The 18,725-nt window shown below is 39.0% G+C and overlaps 1 protein-coding gene across 1 annotated transcript in view; it reads right to left on the reverse strand.

Annotated features, from left to right (window-relative positions):
• The window catches only part of GAP43 (growth associated protein 43), an 87,119-nt gene that overhangs the window by 32,294 nt on the left and 36,100 nt on the right, over positions 1-18,725 (reverse strand). The window contains exon 2 of the mRNA XM_004675199.2: positions 2,769-3,372. Coding sequence (XP_004675256.1) covers positions 2,769-3,372 — 604 coding nt within the window. The remainder of the gene's footprint in view (positions 1-2,768; positions 3,373-18,725) is intronic.

Here is an 18,725-nt window from a genome sequence, read left to right on the forward strand (position 1 = left end):
TAAAGCAATCATCAGGAGAAATGCCTTGAAATCTTTTGGTCATAGGAAAATTGAGAGATGGATAGGCAGCGTGACAAAGCAAAGAGAGGAAGAGATAGCTGGAGGATTTAAAAGAATAAACAAACCAACACCAAGATCCACCTGCAAATGGCATCCATCTATAAAAAACTCATCAACAGTAAGAGTAAAATAAACAACATATTTATAATTTACAAAGCATTTCCATATGTATTAATAAGCAATGAGCAATGATAAGATATGGTCCCAGATTTTTGACCTTCTTACTAAAAGAGAAATTGTTGCTTGGAATTCTTTTTGATTTTGTTCTGTTCCCCAATTCCATTCCATTATCTCAGATTACCTCTCTACAGCCCCCTGCAGGCAGCTACTGAATCCTAAATCATCCTAGTACAATTCCAAATTGTACAACAGGATTGCAAATACTGTTATTTTAATCTGGATTAGAATGAAATCCAATAGGAGATAAAGAAGAATGTGGTAGAGTGCTCCTGGGAATTTGGACCTGATATGCTGCAATAGATCTTCTTGCCATCTCTAGTTTCTGTGATTCTATGACACTATCCATGGCAAGTAATTTGTGCTTGTCACATACAGCAGGCAAGGCTAATAGTCCAGAAAGAAACTACAGGCAGTGTTTCTGAATCTCATCGAGAGGACAATACCTAGTGAAAGCTCAGAACAATGTAAAATAAATTTCTCTCTGTGTTTACCTTGAAGTTGAACCTCACTGTCAGTTTCAATTACCTTATTGAACATAATAAAATCAGACTGAGACATTTTAAATCAGAATTTGTAAAACTTAGGACACAGCACAATCCTATTTGTTTTCAGTGAATAGACATTTGTAACCAAACAAACAAATGGAGTATGCAAGTCTGCAGGAGGGATATATGAATGGGCACAGATCACACATTGTTATCTGTAAGTTAAATTTAGTCAGTTTCCATGCCTTCAACATTTGACATTTATTGAGCATGTGCTACATGAAATACATCATTAATTCATTTGGAATTATAACTTGAAAACTGATAAAACTAAATTTTCTTAAAATATGTATTTTATATTATTCATTAATTCAAGCAGTCCTTTATTAAAACAAATTCTAACTGTATACCTAAAATCTTACATCTTTCCTTTTGTGCCTGTAATTTTAGAAACCCCAGTTAAAATATGTGGCCTAAGAAATTTAAAGTATTTTCTATATTTTGAAATATGTTTAATTTCTAAGATCTATGAAAATGACACACTATGTACTCTGAAATAGCAAAGTGAATTCCAGACATCATATCCAGAACTTACAACTTGCAGAAAAGTAGTTAACTAGCTTTGTTTTGCTCAGTGAATTAAAACCAACACCCCATTCTTTATTACCTTTTCCAGGGAACTATTCTCACCCTACCTTCTCAAGGTTTGGGGCAAGTATGTAGTTAGAATAGAGTTCAAAATGAATCGTAGACAGAAAGAGGCATGACTTATTTGGAGCTAGTGTATGCTAATAATGACAATCACTTCCTTACAGATTATAAGTAGTAGATTTAAAAATATCTAGAATAATCTGGTATATAATTTAGAGAAATGGCTCTTAGGGAAGATTCAATGATTACTTTTTCAATGTCTTTGTAAGATCCCAAAATATTTCCCAGACAATGCATGGAGTAAATATATCTTTTCACAAGGACATTGTGTGGCCTAATCCAAATCTTGGTTCTTGGATACACTATGAATTAATCCATGAAATTCTGAAGGAGTAAATCCAACTTTTAGACTGGCACAGAAGGAACTTTATCTTTAAGGGTCTTTGGTGATGAAAGGCATACCTGGGTCATACTCCGCTAGAGAAAGACAGGAGATACTATTGACTTCTTTCACCACCATGGGAAGCTTGGGATGAGCGACATGTCTAGGCTCCAGGAATTAGAGTCTGTAAGATTAGTCTTGCTCTGGGAATGCGCTATTCTAATTCTGCTCAGGCAGTTTGGGTGGTAATAGTGAAAACATTCCAACTTTGAGTTCAGGATTCCAAGCTGGAGAGAATCCAGTCCAATACCTTTTATGTAACCATTCTCCACCCTCAGTTTTTATGCATATGTGAGAAAGCTGTATCTTCAAATAATAAGATGATAACTTATATTTGACTTCAAAACATGTTCTGTAGTTGATATTTTTGTTCTGTTCTTGGCAACATCAGCAGACTTGTTTTCCTAATTGGTTTGAACCTCTTGATGTTACAAGCAACATTCTCTGAGCATACACACACATAATGCTTACTTTTCACCAGTTGGGTAGGGAGAATGCCCAGAAACATATGTGGGCCATGATTCTGAAGTCAATTCATAAACGAGATCATCTGGGTCAATAGAGAGCCCACTGTTGATATCACGCATTGCTTAGAGCCAAGTAATCACATTAGCTCATTCCTATCCTTTAAATATATGCAGCCTCAGTAATTACTTATTCAACTAAGTCTATTCAACACAGTTCATTTTTTTTTAATCCAGGATTACTTTCTTACTGTTTATGCCAATTCAATTAACGAGATAATTGCCAGGTAGCTCTAAGCTGTTATACGGGTGGTGTCATTTTCAGGCTTGGAAATATTTGGGACCCCAGGCGGCAGCGTAGGCCATTCCTCCTGCCCCTTTACAGATGGAATGGCAAACATCCTCCCCACTTTGCCCCTCCCCATGACACCTGGGTAGCCCTGTCCTCCAAATAGGCCCCCTGGCCACCCCCAGGCCTCTGCTCACCTATCTTCTCCTCGGCTTGGCTGCTCTCCTCAGTCTCCGTCGGGGGCTGGGCTGTTCCCTTGGTGGCAGCATCCTCGGCAGAAGGGGTGGCGGCAGCAGCAGTGACAGCAGCAGGCACATCGGCTTGTTTAGGCTCCTCCTTGGCAGGGCCATCTTCGGCCTTGGAGGACGGCGAGTTGTCAGTGGAAGCTTTAGTGGCACTTTCTGTCTCAGCAGAACCGGCCTTCTCCTCCGAAGGGGCAGCGGCCTGAGGGGCCGCCTTTTCAGTGGCAGCATCCGGGGCTCCCTCCCCTTTCTTCTCCTCAGAAGGAATTTCTCCTTCCTTGCCGGTCTCCTCGGGCTTGGGGCCGGTGGCTGGGGCCGCTTCAGTGGTGGCCTGGCCATCCTCTTTCTTCTCCACCCCATCCGCAAGGGGGGCTTCAGCCTTCTTCTCATTGGCTTCAGCCTCAGCAGTTTGGGCATCACCCTTCTTCTCTCCTTTGAGCTTTTTCCTTGTTATATGTCCACGGAAGCTCGCCTGAATTTTAGTGGCGGCCTTATGAGCTTTATCTTCTGGTTTGATACCATCTTGTTCGATCTTTTGGTCCTCATCGTTTTTTTCAACCTTAGTAGAGAAAAGGAGACATTAGTATGATGTTCTTTTCTTTCAGGTCACAGCAGTCAACAAATATTTATTATAATCATTTATTCTGAGTGCTGTACCCGCTCATGAAGTTAAGAAATCAAATACCCTGGCAATTCAAATCCAGTCTCTTCCCAGTCCATAACAGAATTGAGCAGTGCTCACATTGTTTTATGGGGAGAAAGTGTGTCCTTGTGGCCTTTCAGAGTTACCGGCATTATTTTGTATGTATTTCTCTCCCCCAGCACAAGGTTTTTCCACTGCCAAACCTTGACCAAGTCTCTATTTAGATGTAACTTGACAATTTTACCTGAACTCTTAAGTTTTAATCAAAGTGATATTAAAAGACATTGGTTTTTCAATGTTTCTGAAAGGAATGCTGCAATATTTTATGATCTAATAAATAGCCTGGAAAAGCCTATTTGTTTCCCCCAGATTTCAGTTCTGATTAGGAAACAAATAATTAAGGGCAACAAATATAGCAAAGATCTACACAACAAATTCCATCTGCGTTTTGTGCAAAATGCAAATCCCTTCCAAGGCTTTGGTTGAGATGTTTGTTCAGAATGAGACAATTCAGCATGCTGGTCACAAAAATGACATCTACTCTGCCCTGAGTGTGGGTCATCATCTGCAATAACCATAACAGCCCCTCAAAATGTAAATTCTGAAAATGGACAGTATTCTTGAGTTTAAAAAAAAGAAAGAATGGAAAAACTATTTCCACTTTTGGAAGAGTGGCATATATTCACTAAATCACAATTGCTTATCCTCCAACCAATTGATATCTTTATTTTACTATCATCAAAATACTAGCTACCCTGGCACCAACAGAAGAGGCTAGAATACAAAATTTTTACCATTTGATTACAACATTTGGTGTGCCAGTGCAGTTACTGATAGACTTCCTTCCTTCCTTCAACTTCTGTAAATACTTCTTTTAATACTGGGGAAATATAGCAGTGAATGAAGCAGCCACTTTCCTTCAAAAGACCCATAACTATAAAAGTGTTTTACCATGTACTCGGTTCTACATTTGACCCCAGCTATGACCTTTGTCTGAACATGGCTTTTATGTCAACATAGGAGGTACCTCCAGCAGGCCAAGACATAATATACTTTCTACCTGTCAGACCACTCTGTCCCCATGACCCAGACCCTGCTAGTCATGATGCAGGCTGTTTGATTTTCTTTGCAAAAATATATGGTCTGTTGCTACTTTGGTCTATCAACATACTAGTGAATGTACAAAAAGTATTTTTTTAAATAAACTGCATGTGAAACTGAAAGCAAGACTGACAATTTTCTGGTAAAATTCAAGACAAGTCTTTTTCAGCTAATTGTGCATGTATTGATACAAACAATAGAGGAATTTCATTGTTCATCCAAGGAAAAGCCCTCTGGAGATGGGTGTCCTGTCCCTGCCCCTAGTGCCATTGGGCCACTCTGCTCAGTTCTCTGAAGCACCACCAGCTTCCTGTCCTGCCCCCCTGCTGCTATTGATGCCTCCTACTGGGATACATGCAGCTCAGTCTGGGCCATGGAGCGGCTGTCCCTCCCAGCAGCTCTGCTCAGAGATGGAAGCATAAACCTGTTACATTCACAGTTGTAAATGAAGCATGGAGCCAAATATTCTTCATTTACTTTACTCTATTTTGAGTTTTCTGAATGAGGCACCATCTTGTGCGATAGGACATCTGTACTTGAGTGCTCATGCCAAGTGGTTCTTTAATACAAAAACTGCTCCTTGCGAAAGCAGACAAACCAATTATTTCAGATTGGGCAGGTATACAGAAAAGGCCCTCTAGTGACTCAAAAAAGTGACAATTTTAAGCATACATTTTCCTTAAGAACATAAAACAGAGGAGAGCACATTCTTAAGCTGACAATTATAAAAAGAAGGAAACTGGCAGTCTGATGACATAATGAGAGAAACTTTAATTGGACAAAGGAGAGGTTGTTCAATTCTTTACTCCTCTCCACCCCCAAATTCTCTCTCTCTCTTGCAATTTCTCAGATCATCTGCAATGTAAACTTTCCAAATGATCAGAACTTAAGCACCTGTGTACAGCATGTATGTCAAAATGACTATATAGGCTCAGACGACTTAGTTGCCAAGACTGTGGGATCAACCTCACCTGAATAACCCAGGAGTATAAGACACAGAGAGGAAGAGGTGAGAAGAATGGCACGGGCACGTGAGTGACCAGAATTAAGAGAGGGAAATAAAATACAATCTGAGAACAATGAGGTGCCCATATATATGGATATATACAAAAAAATGTTCAAAGTAGTCCTTGACACACACTCCTCCAGGAAGTAGTGATGGACTACTTAGCAACATTAACATTTCAGGGAACCTGGATTTTAGAGTAGGGTTGGAAGAAGACAACTAATGTAAATTTTTCAGATTGGCAGAGGAAAGAGAAAGAAAAGAAAGGGGAAAGGGAAAGCAAGTGTTGAGAGAAGGAAAATGGAAAAAAAGGGGAAATAGGGAGAGAAAGAGGGGGAAGAGTAGAAGAATAAGAGAGGAGGAAACTAGCCTAAGACGAAGCTAGACTAAGGTAACTGAGCAGAAATATCAAAGCAAAAATATTTTAAGATAAAACTGGGAATTAAGTCAGACAGTGTCAGATTGTATATGTGTGTCTTTCTTTTTTACCTGTAATTGAGTCTATCAACATGGCTCAAACTACAGGTTATTTTGTGGTAAAACTCCTTTTTGAGTGCTAAAAGTAATTGGACTGGGAGTATATTTTGCTGAGACACAAGACAAAGAAGATGAAAACATTTTCCAAGACAGACGGCAGGACTAACACCAAGATGTCAGGCTGCAAAGAATTTTCCCAAGTGTGAATAAAAAGAGCTTACCTAAGACAAGAGACACTAGAGCTCAGACAAAACAGAATCATTTCATACATTCAGCACAATCCTCTCAGCTTCTAAAATGGGTAACTGTGTCCCAAAAGTTTAGGCAACTTGCCTAAATTCAGATACAGTCAGTCAGTGACCTAACTGGTAGTTGAATTCAGGTTTTTCATCCCTCCTACCATTCCCCGGGTCCAATTTTAGTGCAGTAATAACCTGGAATAGCTTCACATTTTGTATCAGATAATCCATAGATCATCATGCCAACATTCTCTTTCCTTTACTCATATAACAAAGTGACTACTCTAATGTACTACAGTTACATTAGAAGCAAAAAGATACTCCCCATTCAGAATTTTCATAGTACTTTGACAATAATTTCCCAGAAGTTCAGGCTAGATACTGATCTTACACCCATTTTGTAAGGCAAAGTCAGAGTCTGGAGAACCAGGAAAAAAAAAAGGAAACTGGTTTTAATGGATATCTCATTAAGATATTTATTTACATTTATATTTTTAGACTCAGCTTTGCCACAAATGACCTTTGTAGTGCACACCAATGTCTGCTAAGGGAGTTTTAAAAGTCGTTTTTGTTTTTTTTTTTTTTTAAAGATTTTTATTTATTTATTCATATAGAACTGAGGTACAGGCCAGAGATGTGGAGGGTGAGAGGGTTCACCAGAGACAGAGTAGGGAGCAGAGCAGGCAGATCAACAAAGCACACTACTGAGGGGAGCAGCAGGTGGGTCAGGAGAGGTCTGCCACGCCATGTGGTCACCTCCAGGGCAGGCGGGGATCGAACTCATGCGGAAGTGGCTTTCAATTCTTAGTGCTGTGCTTTAACCCGCTGTGCCACCAGGGAGGGCCCTAAAAGTCGTTTTTACATGGGATTTTTTTCTGTCTGAGAATTGACTGAGAGGACATTTCAATACAGTGTATGTAAACAAGAATATTAGTATGGTTTATCATTCCTGTTTAAGTAAACGTCATTGTTATTACTTTATATAGTTATTAATCAATTGACTGGGTACTCTTACTTTATTAAGTCTTAAAGTAAACCAAAATATGTTAAGTCTTTACTTCTCAAGCAAACACTGAAATCTTAGCTGAATACTGATCCTGATGGAGAGTACCATTATACTAACTTGCTGGGATCTGGTCAAATATCTAAACCCATGAGGTAAAAGGACAAACATTGTCATCACCACTGAAGAGTCACAGGTAAGAAAACTAAAGATAAGAAGTACTTAATACCCAACATTATTGCTATGAGAAATAATTTCCTTTTCTTCCAAGAAGCAGGAAAGTAAAAAGCTTAGAATTCATTCTAAAGATGTCCAAACACTGCATTCACTGTAACCAAAGAGATTTGGGCACACATCTAAAGATGCCTAACTTTCAAACCTAAAATAGTATCATTTCAACTGAGATATTGCCATTCAGTTAACTTTTTCAAGTGACTATAGGAATACCTCAACCTTCCAAGAACAGAAAAACTTGAAACTGTAGCCACTCTACCAGCTATAGATGCACATTATAATACTTTAATCTTTAAAAAGCAAGATTGAGTTTTAAATGTTGAAAAAAAAAATGAAGCACATCAATTCTTCCTTTTATAGACACTGCTAGTAAACCAACATGTTGTCAATTTTTATTGAGCCAAAGATAGTTCTGAAAAACAAAACTAAGGGGCCAGATATATCCAAAGAAAAGTTTCCACTAACATGGTACAGTTTTCACGCCTATCAGAATCTTACACAGTCCATAAAGGCATCAGAGTAAAATATTGATGAATATATATGAAATATGACAAATACCCACTTATGCCTCACAGTGTTTTTTCTTAATTTATTGAGGTGAAATTCACATGAGGAAATTTCATTCTATTTTTGATCACAGTTGATTTTAAGCACCACTGAGCATATACTTTAGGGAAACAGTCTAGTTATGAAAGGAGTTCACCATGGTGCTCAGGTACTTTATTTGAACTTAGTTGAAGATCTGAAGTCTAGTGAGATGCCCTTATGGAGGAGAAGGCAGAGGATGGACCAACCTCAAAGGGCCAAGATGAAGTGCCTTCAGGTTTCTGCATATCTATAAAGAACAATGTGTCATTTAAAAGATGAATAAACAAAATTGGGACACACAGGGTCCTGATTTGAAAATCAAACTAAGTATCTGATGGGTTGGGAACAGTTTGCTGGTAGAAGCAATGAAGTCATTGTGCTTTTGTCAACAACTGTCATCATGATTTACACTGTGATTTTCCACTCAGTGAGAAGTCCTTTTGTAGTCCCTGAGCAGGTGAGAACACACACATATGATGTTGGAATAATTCTCCAGGGCACTATGAGACAGCAGGTGAGAGCTTGCAAAATCTGCTTGAGTGGTAATGAAGGAAACCTCTCCTCCTTCCAATGAATAAGGTAGCATATTGTTATAGTTCTAGAGACATAACAAGAGGGCAAGAAATGCTTACGGACTGACTGACTGACTGACTGACTATATAAGAAAACCAAGTCTTTCCATTAGAAAGTAGAGTAGGAAGGCTAATTTTTCAGAATTAATTTTTAAGATACTGGTCTTCAGTGCAATTTCATATATTATTTGTTTGACTTGTGCACTCTGCTGCTTCCAAGAGAATGAGGTGGCACATTCAACATAGATTAAAGTACTACTAGAGAACTCAGTTTCCATTCTACTAAAATAGATTTTATTTTATGTATATTTGTCTGGCAAAGACACATAAAGAAACAAGGAGCATATTATAATTGGAAGCTTTCAAGAGACAAAAGTCAGCATATGAAAGATTTTGCCTGTTTTGCTCACACCTGGACCTCCAGATTCTAGAATGGTAGGTGTTTGTCTCATAGTATATGCTTTGTCTATATTTGTTGAATTAATCCAAAACTTAAAAATCTCAATTAGTGCCATTTCAGAAAGATGGTAATTAATAAAGAAATAAATCTGGATTTTCACTTTGTCAGCTTTTGAAAGCCATCATTTCCCGATAATAGACCTCAAAGTAGTCATCTGACTAATTATATGCTTCCACAAACCCTAAATGAATAATTTATTTTATTTGGTAAGGTTGAACACAAATACCAACTATAGAGGGGCCCTCCCTGGTGGTGCAATGGGTTGGAGCACTGCACTGCTAAGTTAAGCCAAGACAAGCCATGGCCGCTTCAGTGCAAGTTCAATCCCTGCCCTGGAGGTTACCCACATGGCACAGCAGATCTCTCCTGTCTCACCCGCTGCTCCCCTCAGCAGTGTACTTTGTAGATCTGCCTGTTCTGCTCCTTATTCTGTTTCTGGTGAATCGCCTCACAGAACCTACACCTCTCTACCTGTACCTCATTTCTGTATGCATACATAAATAAATCTTAAAAAAAAAAAACTATAGAAATGAATGGGTAAGGTTCAAACAAGGAGAAGACTCAAAACTATGGAAATGACATTTATAGTGACAATAATTTTAAAATACTTAGACATGTCAATAAATCTAAAATAAAAACAACTGATTTAAATCCTCTTTTCTATGGATTAGCTAGTCAAATCGATCAAATTATTTTTCAAATATATATCTGTTTAACCCTTAAAGAATATGTGAAAATATGCATAGAATATTGTTGGGGACTCTTCACTTCCCTCTTTTTATACTAAATATGTATAATAAGCCCAAGGATACAGGTTATATATATATATATATATATATGTAAACATATATATATATATACATATATACTGGGGATGGTTAATCCTTATAGTTATTCAAAGAAGGACCCCCTTCCCTTCCTTAAACCAGCTCTGAAAGAACTCAGGGTTGAGAAGAGGTACAAACTTCTACTAGTTCATATGAGCTGGACAGAATAATTGGATTAAACTTTTTCAGGAAAGTTTTGCATACGGTAGACATAACTCTAAGGCACATAATTGACTGGTGCCTTAGCAATTACCTGCCAGGTGTCAGCTCTGGGAGGAAGAGGTTCCACTTTGAGCAGTGACAGACCTTTCTAACGAGCACTGCCAATTGCAGTTCATGAATTCTGCAAGTGTTCACTATCTTTCCACCACCATTCAAGTGGCATACTTAAAGGAGGGATACGTGGGCAAGGTGAGGGAGACCTTGTACCCTGCTACTGGAAAGGCCTCTATGCTTACAATGGCCATTAACAAGAACAGAAGGGAAGGACTCCCCATCAAGCAGCTGTGAAGGCTAAAATCATGAGAGGAACCGTGTGGCTTCTTCTGCTAGCAAGCAGAGAAAGAACAGCGGGCATCCTACCCATCTGGGAAAAGGCAGAACAGTTGCCCACCTGCACAAAACCCCTTCTGCTACAACCACAAGTGAATTTCTCCCAGTTAAGTTCCCAAAAGCAAACCATAGTCCCAAGTAGCTGGAGGAGGTGCTGCGAGCCAATCAGCAGGAAAAGAAGTCTAAGTCCATGGAACTTTGGCAGATAATTGTCCTTTCAGACAATTAAACAGCATGAACTGGCTCTGGTTGGGTGTTCAGAATATAACACATGATGACATACAGATTGAATTATAATACCATATTGTTCTATTATATTACACAGCGGTTATTGATTTTTGATAATTAAACCTTTTAGTAAATTACATTCTAAGTCCAGAGTACCAGATAAACTTCAATGAGTAAAAAAATGAAAGAAATCTTTCTCACCTACTCTGCTATGCACCCTCTCCCAGATAATGTCTCTGTTGGTAACAACACTTGCTTCTTCTTCTTCATGTTCACAATCGACCTGATATACTTTTTTTAACGTATTTTATTATTTTTTAAAGATTTATTTATTTATGCATATAGAACTGAGATACAGGTCAGAGGTGCTGGGGTGGTGAGAGATTTCACTAGAGTCAGAGTGGGAAGCTGAAGAGGCAGATCAAGGAAGTACACTGCTGAGGGGAGCAGTGGGTGGGTCAGGAGAGGTCTGCTGCGCCATGTGGGTCACCTCTGGGGCAGGGATCGAACTCATCCTAAAGTGGCTTTAGTTTCTCAGTGCTGTGCTTTAACCTGTTGCGCCACCAGGGAGGGCCCAGATATACATTTTTATTGCATTATTTACTGAATCTTTCCTTGGGCTATAAACTTTCTAAATGAAGGAATGCTGTCATTTTGTACAATCCTCATAAATGAAGGAATGTTGTCAGTTTTGTACAATCCTCACCTTAGCATCTAAAATAGTGCTGGTGTGTTGCTGATGCCACAGAAATATTTATTGGTTGACGTGAGGTAGCTCTCGCTACACTGTTGGTGACCAGAGGATGAAATGGTCAGCACCTGGCTGCCTGGGTGCCCTCGCTCCAGGCTGAGAATCTCATGTCGGGGTCTTCATGAGCCTCTCCCTATCAGTCACATTCTTATTGTGCTTATACTTATGATGAGTGTATAGGAGACACAGTATTTGATTCAGAGCATGGGAGGAAATATCAATGTGTCTGATTTACAAGTGAGGTAAATGAGGAAATAGGAAGGAGTCCCATGTTACCCAACTTCAAAATGACAGGATCCATTCTTACTCCTACTCCTGGCCCAGGGCTACTTAAAAACCAGAAGACACTCTGCCCAGGTGTATAAGAGCCGGGGTCACAGAGTTAGAAATAGGTGGTTTGCACCTCATCTTTGCCACTTAATTGTCAATTGACCTTGGGCAAATCAGTTTCAGTGTTCTTCACCGAAAAATGGGAGTGTAAAGAGTCACCCCTTAGGTAATCATGAGGAATTAGTGAGTTCATGTATATATTTAGTATAGTCCTTGGCATGGTGTTTATAAATCAGCCACAGTGATCTTTCCTCCTAAGCTCTGAATTGAATACTGTGTATCCTATACACTCATCATAGGTATAAAACATGGTAAGAATGTGACTGCAGGGGAGAGGGTCATGAAGACCCCGGCATGAGTTTCCCAGCAGGGAGTGAGGGCACCCAGGCAGCTAGGTGCTGACCATTTCAAGTAGGGAGAGTTATTATATTGTTTTCATCACTATCATCATCTTTATCATCTTACAGTAATTTCTACATAATAAATAAATTACAAAAAGAAGGAAGAGTCGAGCTTTTTAACTCTATGATACAACTGATCTATGTACCCTAAAAGAGATAAACTGAAAACTGTCTAAAACAAGTTACAACACCTAATCCAGTTGTTTCTTATCCTTGGTAAAGGAACAAATCTATTTACAATGTCATTGATAAATCGTAACACTTCATATTCACTTCATCCATTTCTAAACCTCCACAGGAACCAGCATCTTGGTGATGCAAATTCACTTAATTTACTCATTCTCAAAATGTATGCCCCTCACTTGCCATCACCCCACCCCTGCAAAAAAATTTTACTTAGCTATGATTTCATACATCTGTCCCACTGATCTAGCTAAATTCCTTACGTGATTATTAAAACAATTGCTTGCAATGATTCTCAGTGCAACTCTTTTTGCTCACATATAGTATAGTAATACTTATGTCAGTAAAAGCTGTGGCTGCATCTGCATCTGCGGAAGCTAGTTTAGTAGGTAGGAGCATCTAGTCCCAAGGAGAAAGGGCACTGTGATATGGATTTACAGCTCTACTGATGCACTCTGGGTAGTGGGTAAAACTCCTGTGTCACTGTACCTAATACCTAGTAAGGTTCAATGCAGGGCACTCACAAGGCTTAGGTAATGGGAAATGAAAAACTTGGGGCTCCATTTGGCTAATAATAATAAAAAAAAAAAAAAGGGGGTAGCTTGAATTTTTCTATTACAGGTTATGAAGTACTTCAGCTTTATAAAATTATTCCTCATGGAATGATAGTAAATTTCCTGAGCAAGTGTTCTTATTCATAAAAAACTGAAACAGGGGCCTCCCTGAGGGTACAAGGAGCTAAGTGTCAGCACCACAAAGCTACCTGCAGCCACTGAAGCAGTTCAAGCCCTGGCCGGGAGGTGACCTACAGGGTACAGCAGACTTTTTCTGTCTCACCCCCTGCTCCCCTCAGCAGGGTACAGTACATCTGCTTGTTCTGCTCCCCACTCTGTCTATTCTGAATCATCACAAGGCCTTGCACCTCTGGGTACACTCAGCACTTGTAAGTTTAAAAACTTAAAAAGAAAAAAAGAATAGAGTGGAATATAAACCTGAGTCTCCAAATCACCTACATCTTAAGGAAACTATCAGACAATTTACTCTTAAGAATTTAACACTAATCAGAACGTTTCATTGAAAAAGTATCAATCTTAATATAAACACTAAGGTTTTTTGGAGCAGTCTTTAATGAATAGAACTGGCATGTATTTCATAATTTATGACATAAATGGCTCCAGAATTCTTGCGTAGGAGAGATTGCAGACAAAAAAAATGGGGTGGGCATTAGGTGATTTTCTTGACAACATATTTACACATCAAGTATGCTTTTTACAGTATGCTTATTTATATGAAATTTCTGGTGGGATGATTTTGCAGACACATTGCTGTTTATCAGCAATAACTTGGGCTTGAGTTGATGTTTCAAATCAATCATCATATAAGTAATTTCTCATAACAATGCTTAAAAAATCTTAGGGAAAAAAACAGCAAGTACACTTTATCTGTGACTTTAATATGTTATATTTTTCCAAATGTAGGAAAAATATATTGACTTTTTTTGAGGGGAGGGAAGATATGTCTGATAAGAAGGACTATTATGAGGACAAACAGACTTCCAATTTAATTGCATTTCTATCCCAAACCCACTGGACAGTTTAAGGGTAAATATACATAATCCTAAAAAAAAAAAAAATCTGCAAATGGCCCTCCCTGGTGGCACAGAGGGTTAAAGCACAGCACTAAGAAGTAAAGCCACTTCCGCATGAGTTCGATTTCCACCTGCCCCATAGGTGACCACATGGCGTGGCAGACCTCTCCTGACCTGCCCGCTGCTCCCCTTAGCAGTGTGCTTCGTGATCTACCTGTTCTGCTCCCGGCTGTGTCTCTGGTGAAGCCTCTCACAGCCCCTGAGCCTCTGGCCTGTACCCCAGTACTGTATGCACAAATAAATAATTATTTTTTAAAAAAATATGCAAATGTTAACTAAGTCTAAATTTGCCCCATGTGGCATCCCCTTCTCTTCTAGGTCACGGGGCACTGACACACATTGATTAAATATCCTTTGCCATGACTTTGGGGTCAAGCAATTTGAGTTCAAATCCTGACTCAGCCATTGTGTATGCCATGGAATAAATTATTAATTTCTATAGAATTCACTATTTTTATTCCTTGTTTTGGAATACTAATACTTACTATGCAGAATTTTCTTGAGATTGAAAGAAAATAGTATTGATGAAGTAAGAATTTAATAAGTAATTGCCCAGACAAAGACAATACAAATGAAACAAAAATGCTTTCTAGAGACTAGGGATGGGGTACACTATTTGATAAATATTTTGTGGTTTTCTTTCCTCTTAGGGCACAGGGAGGGATTTTTCAGGGCTATGCACGTTTTATATGAATAATAAATGCAATAGCCAAAAAAAAAAAATCACAGAACACATTTAGAGGTAAAGACTTGTGATATAATCTCAGATCCTTGGAGAAAATAATATTAATAATAAATTGAAAAATTATAAATTGCTATGTATCAAATGCCATTCTAAGCATTTTACTTAGTGTTTAACATATATATATGTATATATATGTATGTATACACACACAAAATATATAAAGTATATATATTAACTAATTTAGTTCTAACAAGATCATACAAAGGATACTTCTATTTCACAGAGAAGGGATTAAGTAACAGTGACACAAAGTAACTTGCTTAAATCACCAGTGAGTGGCAGAGCCTGGATTTAAACTTAAAATATTTATACAGGTTGGATGTCAGGTAAAATGATCTGCGGAAGTCCATGTCATCTACTCAGCAGGTTTTCCTTCATGGCCTCTGGGCAAGGTAAAAAACAAAGAAGGTCTAAGAATCCAGGTAGGAGTTTGTCATTGTCAGAGCTGGACTAGTTCAGGTGTCTAAAGGACCATATTTCAGAACTGTCACCCCAATTTCATCTTCCCCTTTCAAAATCTCTGTATGATAGAATAGTACAAAGACATTTTCAAAGTAGAGACGGAGGTATGTGACCTCATCACCCAGGTGATACTGTGACTCATTTTCCTTGCAAAGATTTTGACAGGAAGATTCACACTTGAGATGCTGAGAACAACCCAGAGACCAGATTTCCTATTAATACTGAAAGCAGGAGAGAGAGAAATATCAGAGAGCACAGAAAGCAATGCTGGAGAATTAGGAGAGGGAGCACCACAGGTCGGGAATTATGGCTATTTAATTAAATGAAAGAAGCAGATGAATAAAAGGAAGTCACCCTTATGCATTCTTATCAGAAGGAAGCGGTGGAGCAGGTGGTAAAGAGTGAAGTCTTGTGATTTATTCCTGAGTCTGAGGATTAAAACCAGCAAGAGTTCCTGAATTAAACATTACCTTTGCCTTGAACCAACTATTTCTGTTATTTTTTTCCCACACAATTGTGGTGAGGCAGATGGGAAAATCTATCTAGACTATTCCATAGAAGTCATACTTGTTGCTCTTATTATATTCTTAAAAAAAAAAAATCACACTATTACACCGCACAGCTTGTTGAATGATTTAGTGACAATGAATACAGCAGGACACAGAGAACCAGCACACCTCCCACATTGTACAGGCAGCAACAGGACACTCTTTGGGATGTGAAGGGAGAAAATTACCTTTTATCTGTTTCTGAAATAAAACATGAAGATTCTATAGCTCCTAAATTAGTTCACATGAACCCACTATCCAGGGATTTATGAGAACTGATCAAAGCAATTTAGCAAAATTGGGTAAAATGAAGAGATATTAAATCTGATTCTGTGGTCTTGAGGTCAACGAAAATTCCTTTCTTCTTAATATACAGACAACTATCAATATCAATATGCCATGCCCTTCTCACATGCAATGCTACATGACCCAAAGATACAAAGTGCCAAATCTGTGCTCTGTACTTTGAAACTGCAAAAATGAGGAGTCTTACAGATGTGTCATAACATAAGCAAGCCTGGCAGGCCATCCTGGGCTGGAAAGTTCCAGAAGGTGACTGAGGCAATCTTCTCACAGTTCTGTTCCTCATCACAAGTCAGTGATTTCTCTTGCATTCCTGTGGCAGCACAAGACTAGATCTAAACTAGGAATAATAAATTCCTAGGACAATCTAATAATTATCATTCTCTGTGACTGGGTAACTCCACAGGTCTAGACTAGAATACTTTTGTAGCTTTCCCAAGGCTGAACTCAAAGTTAAATGTCTTATCAAAGCCCAGGGAGCTTAACCAAATAAAGCTGCCTGATACTTCTTTAGCCCCTATGATTGTGCATCAAGGGAAAATCCAGGTAACAATGGAGGTGTCTGAGGATGGTAAAGGGTCTACAGGTAAATCCTAGACAAACTCTCCTTTGGCCAAAACCCTGAAGTCCCATCTAGAAGCATTATACCCTTATTTGAAGGTTTCAAACAGGCACTGAAAATTAATACAATGGGAGCTCTCTTAATTGTTCTGTCTCCATTCTATGCTACCTGTTTTATCAAATTATCAAAAGCAATTCCACATGACCCAAAGACATAAAGTGCCAAATCTGTGCTCTGTACTTTGAAACTGCAAAAATGAGGAGTTTTACAGATGGGTCAAAACATGAGCAAGCCTGGCAGACCTCTGTGCTGGAGAGTTCTAGTATCTATTATCTATTATCAAGATGAAGTGATGGTTTTACATTGTGCCCACTCCTTCCAACCCTGCCCCCCCAAATAAAACCTTTAAATATTTCTATTGCTTATAAAACTAAGGAGCGACACCTATTTTAGCAGCTGAGAAACTCTTGAAATGGACCCAGATGCCCTTTGTCCTTCACTTTACTTTGTGAATTCAAGAAGACCCACCTGCTGCCCACTGATGTGTTCCTCACCCCTAAACACTGTGAGCTCACTGACAAACATTGTTCTATCCTGTGCACTGGATGAAACGCCACAGGCCCTTTTCGACTCACCCCCAAATTCTCCTCCTTGGCTGGAGGCTCTCTTGCTTTGCCCTAACTGGACAGTCCCAAGGATAAGCAAACTTTCTCAGCAACCAGAGGAGCCCATTAGTATCTTTGGTTTCCTGAGCCATATAGTCTCTGTCACAAGTATTCACCTCTCATTGTAGCACAAACTAAGCTAGAGAGGCTACCAAAATGAATGGTTGTAGCTATGTTCCAATAAAACTTTATTTATGAATACTGACATTTGAACTTCATATTTTAAGAGGTCACAAAATATTATCACCTTTGATTTTTTTTATCAACAATATAAAAATGTAAAAACTTTTCTTAGTCCACAGGCTGTAGTTTGCAAATATGTGAGGCAGGAAGGCAAGAGATACCTTTACATTTAACTCCACTGCAGCCATGGTTGTTTTTTTTTTTTTTTTAAACATTGTAGTTACTGGTATCTCATCCCCTCAAACTCTCCATTATTCTGTAAACTCCTTGAAGATGAGAATATTGTCCTTTTTTTTTTTGTAGAACTATTAGCTCATTAATAATAAAGGCTAACTTTTATTGATCACCTTTTGCTGGACACTGAGCTAAGTGTCTTGCATAGAAAATCTCATGACAAATATATGAGGTAGGTATTACTATTTGTAGAGCTGGGGTCATAATTATTATTTTATGAGGAAATTAGTGCTTGGGGAGGTTCCATTTTTAATTAATGTCCCATGCCGGAGCTCATCCTCTGCTACTCTACAGTCTCTCGATCTCTGTTTCACACAGGAAGGCCTTAATAAATGCCAGGAGAATGTGTATGACAGTTTCTATTAAGTGTTGTTTCTTTCCTGAGAACAGCTCATCATAAAAGAGACTGAAAATGAGCCCACAGGACAACTTAAACAGCCAGGGCAGAGGCAATTCTGAGACAGGAGCCCTCCAGAAGTGAGAAATGGGTGACAGGAAGCTGGCTTGCTTCAGAAGGCCCTCTGCCTTGCTGCCGCTGCCAAGCTTGCTCATCTCAGATGCTGCACAGAGACACTGAAACCTGATGGGGCATTGCTCACAGCTGGAGAAGAAATGCAGGCGGAAGTGAGCAGTAGGCAAATGCACAAAAAGACTCGCTAAACCCCAGCTGAAGGGCCAGGCCTACAAGCTAGCAGCTTGCCAGCTGCTCTCCCAGAAGGAGAGAAATGAGCTGCAGCTGGGAGGACAGTGTGTGAATTTTTTTTTTTTTTTACCAGCAGAGTTGAGCAAGTTGCTTATGTGTGAAAAGGTTTTGTGGAAGAAGTTGGATGGTGCTAAGTCACTAGACAAAAGATCACACCCTCCAGCTGAAGATACCTGACCTCAGGGACTGTTTCTAACAGTCAGGACTGGGTGAGGACACCACAGTGAAAGGCAGATTAGCTGAGGGAGTACAGTGACCTGGTGG

Source organism: Condylura cristata, unplaced genomic scaffold, assembly GCF_000260355.1.
Source record: "Condylura cristata isolate star-nosed mole 26May11 unplaced genomic scaffold, ConCri1.0 scaffold00003, whole genome shotgun sequence".
In the NCBI taxonomy this organism is placed as follows: Eukaryota; Metazoa; Chordata; class Mammalia; order Eulipotyphla; family Talpidae; genus Condylura; species Condylura cristata.